An 8117-nucleotide genomic window follows, 5' to 3' on the forward strand; every position below is an offset into this window, starting at 1 on the left:
TACCCCTTTACCCTCTAGTTCAGCTGGCAGTACTTTGTCCCTCCACAGAAGACTTTTCAAGCAGAACAAAATCGCTGGGATTGAGGTTCAGAAGGCAGGAAAAGGATCTCTGGGTCGTGGGGGAATACTGAGCGGAGGAGAGGATTGTTTTGGGATAAAAAGTCTCATTCCTCAGTGGAGTGGGGAGAGGAAATAAAACTCAGCACTGTCTTGTACTGTAGCTCCCTCAGAGGGGTTATTTGTCCCTTGAAGAAGTCTTGGCCCTTTCTCAGCAAACTCGGACCCAGCTAGCAAGCAAAGAGTTAACAAAAGAAGATAAAAGACTTTTGCCTCCATTTCCCACCCTTTCAAAGCACCATTCGTGGGTTACGGGCTAGCTTTAATGGCGTTGTTAATACTTGATGATATTATGACATTTGGTTTTATGATACTTATCAGTGTAAAAATTCGAATAGCATCACAGTCGTCTACTAACTTGAAAGCTTTTTAATTTTTTTCTTTAGTTACACATTTTCCAAAATGGCATAATTGAAGAAAAAAATAGGGTTTTTCCTATTTGCCTTTGTGTTTTAAAATAATGAACATTCATGATTCTCTTTATAGGCTTAAACTGTTTCTATGTGCAGTATGTTAAAGAGGCTCTGCTAGTAGCCTAGTGCTTATCAGACTGGTGAATTGATGCATATTTTAAATTACGTATAGGCCTGGTTTGTGACTCTTTCAGGATCTTATTCTAATCTATAAAATGACTTGCAGCACTTTAACATTGTGGAAGAACTACTTACTGTATATTTTTAAAAGATTTGTGCTTTGTAAATACCTTTTATTAATTAAGTTTTACAGTAACAATGTTATGTTACTGTTATGTTATTTTTCCAGAAATCAAATTTTCCTTTTAAACTTCTAAAATCAAACTGTAAACTGGTTTCTTTTGGCTTTATTCCGTAGAGCTAGAGAGTTCCCCATAGGTATAGCACCGTAAGTTTCATTTTAATGTTCTCTAATCCGTACAAAGTAAGGTGATGTATCTGTAGGCTAAAGCCCAGATTCATTCCACCTAGTTTCACTGAGCTATTCAAATTAAAAATCTCCTTCTTCTCTGAAGTCAAGTGATTGTGGGTCAGGATGTTGCCCAGATCTTAAATGGTGTGAACTGAACTTTGTGAATGTCCCTTTCCCTCTGTATTGTCTAAGGTCCTAACTTCAGAAGCTTCTTTAAGTGCGTAAAGTTATGTGGGTTCAACCCAGACCCACAATCCATGGAAAAGGGTACCATGAGTCCTTTGAATGAACTGAGAGTGTGGGATAGTGAAATTGAGAGAAGGAGAAGCTGTAAGCCTCCACTTAAAGATCCAAATTAAAAATAAGGTGTAAGGGGATTTCTCCCTTAATTGTAACTTAAAAAATTTAGTGTCTATATGTTTGATCTCAGACTTTGGCTACTACATTATTTCATTAAGAACAAATCAAATTGGTGTGTTGTTTTTTACCCGAGTTGTTAGCTTCTTGGTTATGGGATTTTTTTTATTTTAAGTTATTTTCAGAATCATTATTAAAATTGCAGATTAAATAAAGAGAGGGGGAAAAAAGGATTATTTCTTGGTCTGTAATTTGGGCTATGACTTAATAGTTGCATATTGTTTTGTTAGCTGTGCAGTGTGAGAGGAAACCTATTGAAGTGTCAAGAGAAAAATCTTCAAACTGTGCAGCTTCTACAGAAAAGATCTACATTCGGAAAGATCTTCGTAGTCCATTAGCTGCAACTCCAACTTTTGTAACAGACAATGAAACAGCAAGGTATGTAAATTCTGTTCAGAAGCAGCTATCTCTGTTTCCTGAAACGGAAAAAATTAATTTTAAAACTAATCAAAATTAAAATGTATGCTCTTTCGTGTCAGATCAACAGGTCTACTGGAATCGGGAATGTTTGTTAACATTCATCAGTCTGCAATAAAAAGTGAGCCTACTGTGCTGATGACTCCAGATAAGGTATATGATAATATGACTGATATATTAAGTAGAGTTGATTGCTGTAATTGTATGTAGGGAGGGAAGGATGTTCTGTTTTGTTGTACTTCTGTTTTGTTAAATTGATTTTTAAAACACTCCTTTACAACATTAGCCAGTGTTGCAAATGCCTTCTCTTCACGAGAATGCTTTTAGCCTTGCATAGTAAAAATGCTAAAAACTCTACAAAGTAAATGCCTTCCTCCATATTTTTAGAGAGTTTTAGGGGCTGCATTATTTTTCTTTTTATTGGGCAATCCTGACACTTGGATACTTCTTTCATACCAATAAAGTGAGGTGTTTGCAAAACCTCACATTGGCATTATCACAGTGCATTTCATAAATACTGTTAGGTTTTTTCCCCCTGAATCGCTAATTTTTTTGCAAAGCTAGTAAGAGCTATCTCAGCAACAATCTTATTTCTGAGCTGGTTTTCCTTTGTTTCCATTTTGTTACAGTTACTGATCCACTAAAGCCATGTGGTAACTTCCCTAAAAAAAGCTTTTGTATTTTTCTAGCTGATATTAAATTACCTCATACTGTTTTTATGCATTCTGCCTCACTTGCTCTGTCTGCAAAGGGCCCCATCAAAAGTTGTTTATTCCATTTCACTTTTCTGGCTCTGTCTGTAGAGTATGACAGTGCAGGCTTAATGACATGTAGCATGCTGGTGTTAGCAGCAGCATACTTGTCAGTAATCATGCACTTTCCTTACTAATTTTTTTTGGGGCGGGGGGGAGGGTGGGAAGCATGTCTTACTGCCTTTCTGAGTTGCTGGTCAGTACTGAACCACCTTGTTCTCTTGCAGTTAAAGATAGACATAAAAACCAAAAAGGCTGCAGCATAATTCTTTTTCTGCTTGCTTTTAAAGGTGACTTTTTATCCATTCCTTCTTTTCCAACATTCTCCTACCCTATTACTACTGACTCACTTACATGAGGAGGGAAGGAAGGTGCTAAAAATATAATCTAGTGCAGTCTTATAGCCCTAGTGACTGACTAGTGAGTGGAGACGATAAATTCTTTTTCTGCGCTTACTTACCATCTGTAGCATTCTTTCTGAAAGAAGTAGATAGCTATTACTTGCAAAAGTAAATGTCTAAATATTTCATAATTTAGAAGCAGTGCAGTATCTAATTGCTGCATTATGATTACCCATTTACTGAAAACAATAATTTTCTTACAGGTCTATTCATATGCTCAATTCTTCATTTACGTAAAAGATTCTTCTAATGCAAGTTAACTGCTGCCAATATGAGAGAATTAAAAGCTATGCTTTTCCCTTAGGTTGAAGCATGTCAGGGAGATTTAAGTACACTGGCAAACGTGGTGACTTCATTAGCAAATCTCAGTAAATGCAAAGACATGTCACAAAGCAGTACAGAGCTATCTATGATTGAGAGTTTAAGTAATGGAGATGCATCATTATCTGAACTCCAGCAAGAAGAACAAGCTAGTAGTGATGTTACGAGGTAAGGCATGTTACACTTGAAAATATTATTCTTTTTGAGAAGGTCTCTGTCAATTCAGACCATTACCTAAATCATCACAGCATAGGAAATTTATCTGCATTAAAAATAATAGTTAATAAGAGCCTAAGCTCGTGTAGAACGTAAATCGTGTAAGATTCTTCCAAGTGAAATCATAAGTAAGTTCCATTTGAGACATAAATACTTCTAGTTGTTTGTACTTGTCTTAGTACTTTGTATCATCCTGGAAAACTGTTTCTTAGAGACCTCATCTGTGTAAGTAGTTTAATGCCTGTATCGCCTTAAAAGCTTGAAAAGCATTTTCTTTCTACACAGGAGAAGTCACAGAATTCTCACCATCGATAGAAATACATTCATTGAATATCTTACAAACTTGTGTCTTGCACTGGTTTTGGTGATCATATGTGTAAGATATTCTGTGTAGTACGTACTCAGTTATTCCGTCAATCACAATCGTGTTCTTCCTTGGTTCTCATCTCATGCAAGCTTCTGACAGCTGTCCTAGCAATATTCCTTTACACACCATCTACATTGTACATGCTGTTTTGAAAATGTGTATGTGGCGTAAATCCATCATGGAAAAAAAGATTGTTATATAGTGAAGTAGTTTGTACTGACTGAAATACAGGATTTTCCCTATGGTCTCTACTGCTTTGTATAATTGCAAGCAGAATGCAATTGTTTTGCTCCTTTCTTTATATGCTGCTTAGAAAGTCGATGTGACTTTATATAGGTGCTGATTTGGGCTTTTGCTGTGTCCTCCTAGGTAAAGAATATAAGAATATGCTGTGTAAATAGTATTGTTGTATGTGCTGATAAACTTCATTCAGTACTATAGCGGTTCAAAAAGATGCAGTAATCTTTCATTTATTTATTTCCTGGCATTTTCAGATGCTTGCTTTTGCCAACTTCAGTGTTTCTGTTCAGTTTTAAAAATCTGTCTATGAAAAGGCATCAAGTTCTCTCAGCCAGAGAGTTTGAAAGAGCTCTGACTCAGCTTAATGTGTACTCTTGTCCAGTAGCTTACCTAATAGATTTCCAGTGGGGAGGTTCACGTTAAATATATCTGTGAAAGGCAAGTTGTTACTCAAGCAGAAACTAAAATTTTTATCTAAGTCTTTGATTTCCTTGCCAGGCCCTATGCCAGCATGATCTAACAGACAGATGTTTACTGAAGAAAAGGGAGTTTAAGGGATTTCAGGAAGCAAGTTTTATCCATCCGCATTTTTCATGTATTTTATTATATTCCATTGCTTGCAGCTACAGTAGTTAAGCTTTCACTTTTGCTGACACAAATTTAGTGTACAACTTTGCTGCTAGCATTCTGCTGCTTTTATATTGTAACGTTATATGTCTTGTCCTCTAATGGCTTCATTATCTATGTTCATTTTTTACAGTTTATCAGCAGTCCTATATATCTGTTAGTGACTGAGCCCAACGAAAAGAGAACCAAAGTTGTTTCTAGCAAAGGATATCAATACCATGTATTTTAATGTTGATTATACCTTTTTGTCTCACTTTGTGGGCTAGTTTTTCATAGCTTCCAGGCAAGCTTTGTTCTAGATTCTCTTTTCCTTGGTGTTTTACCTTGCAATCATTGCTCATGTTGTGGGCTCAGGACCCACAATGCTGAGCTGTGAGGAAACAAAGCTTCTACTGGCTTCTGCTGGCTTACTACTGCCAGTTTATAAGCTAGGAGGGAGAAGATTTCTTTGAAACCAAACATTCAAGAATAAGTTGGAAACCAAGTATCATGGGGAGACGTGGTTAACTTGCCCTATTTAAAAAGGGCTCTTCAGCCTATACTAGAATAAATACAGGATTGTGGCAGATGCGTCTGACATTTACCTTTTGGGGAAAGGAGGGATCTTGTTCCCCTCTTACATTTCTGTCCCTGCTACATGAAGAGCCCTGCAGAGATCCTATTTTTTGTAAGAAGCAGCTGCCACTGAGCTGCTGGGTTTGCCTATTCTACCTAAGGCTGCCAAGAGTAAGCCACACAGGACCTGAAATTCAGATCTCCTAGCAGAAGTTCAATAATATAACTTCTAGAGCTTACCCATGAATGCATTCCCTTTATGCCTACTTTCCGTATACCGGAGACAGAAAACACGCCAGGTATATCTGTGTAGTCCACTTACATCTGTTTAGTCCACTTCTGCATGCCCCAGTCACCCTCATGTGTACACATCAAGGTATACAGGCTAGTGTAGGACCAAAAACTAGTTCATTTGCCATCTCAAGCCTGAGGCAGTGTCAGCAGCTCTTTTATTGTGATGTTTCTTTGGTTGTAAGTGGTTGTGTCAAACATAGTAAACATTTAGATTTTTTTCGCGTGTTAATGTATTTAGATAGCTAGGGAGTGTGGGGGAAGAGAAGGTGGCAAAGTTCTACTCCAGACTTTGGCATTAAATCAGTGATTTTAGATTCTGTGGTAATAAACACGTTTTTATAAAATGAGAATCAGCTCTACGTACAAGCTGATAATCAGCTTTTATAAAGTTTTCAGACCTCAGTGCAAGTTTTTCATGCAACACTCTATACAAATTATACTGCTCTCAGGATATGTCATCTGTCTGTAGGCAGTGATCAAGTCTGTGTATTTTTGATTGAAGATATATCAGAAAAACAGAAAAACAACAGAACGGTTATCAAGCAGCAAAATAATGAGTAATGTATCTGTGCTTGTCCTGATATGTCCCCCATAATGTTTGTGCATGTGACAGGAGTCACTGCCCCACATCAAGGAGTAGTAAGGGTGGTACTGAAAGCATGAGAGTGCTTTCTCTTACGTATTTTGAAACAGTCTTTTCAAATTAAGTTGAATAACCTAACTACAACTCATTACTTTTAAAAAAAAAAGCTTACTCTGTTTGTGCTTCATAGCAGCAAAAATCTGTAAAATTTGTATGTGCATTAAGTTGCTTTAACAGCAGTCTGATGATCAGTCCTCAAAACACTCATGCCAGCACTGTCAGTAAACATCACTAAAGAGATCTTGAAAGGCAAACTGTGATTCAGCAGCACAATCAATATGTCAAAACTGTGAATTTTTTGGCAACCAGTGTGAAGAGGATCTGCTGCTAATTTTTGTTTCAGAGCCACTGTGAGTTGGAGTTTTCAGGGATTTTTTTCGGTGGAGTGTCAGGAAAAGCATGGTACTGACTTTTATTTTCCAAATCTGGTTCTTTGAAACAGATACCTAAATACAGGTTTCAGACATGTGCAGGTTCCTCCTAAATTGAAACGGTCTCTAAAATGAAAATTTCTTTTCTTTTTTTGTTTGTTTGTTTGTTGTGATCTTACAGGGCATTTGATACTCTTGCAAAAGCATTAAATCCAGGAGAGAGTGCAGCGTGCCAGAACTCTGAAAGTTGTGAAGCCAGTGTACAGCTGATTGGTGGAGAAACAAGCATGAATATCGTTGAAATAGAGGGGCCGCTACTCAGTGATGCACATGTAGCATTCAGGGTACTTAATACTTTTTTACTGTTGACTGTTCATAATCATTTTAACATAGTAATATAAAATAATGATCTGATTAAATCTTATTTTGAATTCCTTAGAAGAGTAACTATTTGTTCAGGAATTGGCATTCATTTCTGATGAATGCACCACTTTTGTTCACTGGTTAACTATTTGTTTGGGAAAATGTACAGCTCTCTTCAGTGGTTTAGCTGCACTGTTTATTTTATAGCTTCTTACCTTAAAAATACGAAGTAATCCATGCAAAAGGATTTACATAGACAAGAGTTGGACGAAGCAGAGAGTCAGCATCCACATTCTCACTTGTTAACAGGTGGATCTGATGCAATCTGCAGCTGGATTTTGAGACTCTTAAGTGTATTTGTCAGTTTCTCCTTTGTGTATATACCCTATTTTACTATGGTATTAATTGACTTTAATCAATAAGGGACAATATGGTTTCTTTTTTAGTAAGCCATATATTTTCTAGCTTTATTTCTCATTTTATGAGCCTGCAGAAATTCTTCTATCCATTTTTTTCATTTTCTTATTATTCATGGACAAATAAAAAAGCTTGCTCATCTGAAAACTTCTTCAATACCAGGCATTTTATTAAACTTTGCCCCTCTGTGCTGGTTTTGGCTGGGATAGAGTTAATTTTCTTCACAATAGCTGGTAGGAGCTATGTTTTGGATTTGTGCTGAAAACAGTGTTGATGATACAGGGATGTTTTTGTTACTGCTGAGCAGTGCTTACACAGCGTCAAGGCCTTTTCTGCTTCTCACACCCCCCTGCCAGCAAGTCGGCTGGGGATGCACAAGAAGTTGGGAGGGGACACAGTCAGGACAGCTGACCCCAACTGACCAAAGGGATATTCCATACCATATGACGTCATGCTCAGCAATAAAACTAGAGGGGAGGTTGGCGGGGGGGCCGCTGCTAGGGGACTGGCTGGGCATCGGTCGGTTGGTGGTGAGCAATTGTTTTCATTTGCGCCACTTGTCTTTCTTGGATTTTATTTCTCTGTCTTTGTTATTTTTATTTTTATTTTATTTTTTATCATTTTCTTTTTCATTACTATTATTATTATTATTACTATTGTATTTTATTTCAATTATTAAAGTGTTTTTATCTCAACCCATGAGTTTTCTCACTT

At 37.0% G+C, this 8117-nt stretch overlaps 1 protein-coding gene across 3 annotated transcripts in view; it reads left to right on the forward strand.

The window, feature by feature from the left end:
- Nucleotides 1-8117, forward strand: part of NR2C1 (nuclear receptor subfamily 2, group C, member 1) — a 39365-nt gene that overhangs the window by 20566 nt on the left and 10682 nt on the right. For all 3 annotated transcript variants that reach the window (XM_009583097.1, XM_009583095.1, XM_009583096.1), the window contains 4 exons: nucleotides 1650-1797; nucleotides 1899-1989; nucleotides 3294-3478; nucleotides 6805-6967. In XM_009583097.1, the coding sequence (XP_009581392.1) occupies nucleotides 1650-1797; nucleotides 1899-1989; nucleotides 3294-3478; nucleotides 6805-6967 (587 nt within the window). The remainder of the gene's footprint in view (nucleotides 1-1649; nucleotides 1798-1898; nucleotides 1990-3293; nucleotides 3479-6804; nucleotides 6968-8117) is intronic.

Source organism: Fulmarus glacialis, unplaced genomic scaffold (assembly GCF_000690835.1).
Source record: "Fulmarus glacialis isolate BGI_N327 unplaced genomic scaffold, ASM69083v1 scaffold578, whole genome shotgun sequence".
Taxonomy (NCBI): Eukaryota; Metazoa; Chordata; class Aves; order Procellariiformes; family Procellariidae; genus Fulmarus; species Fulmarus glacialis.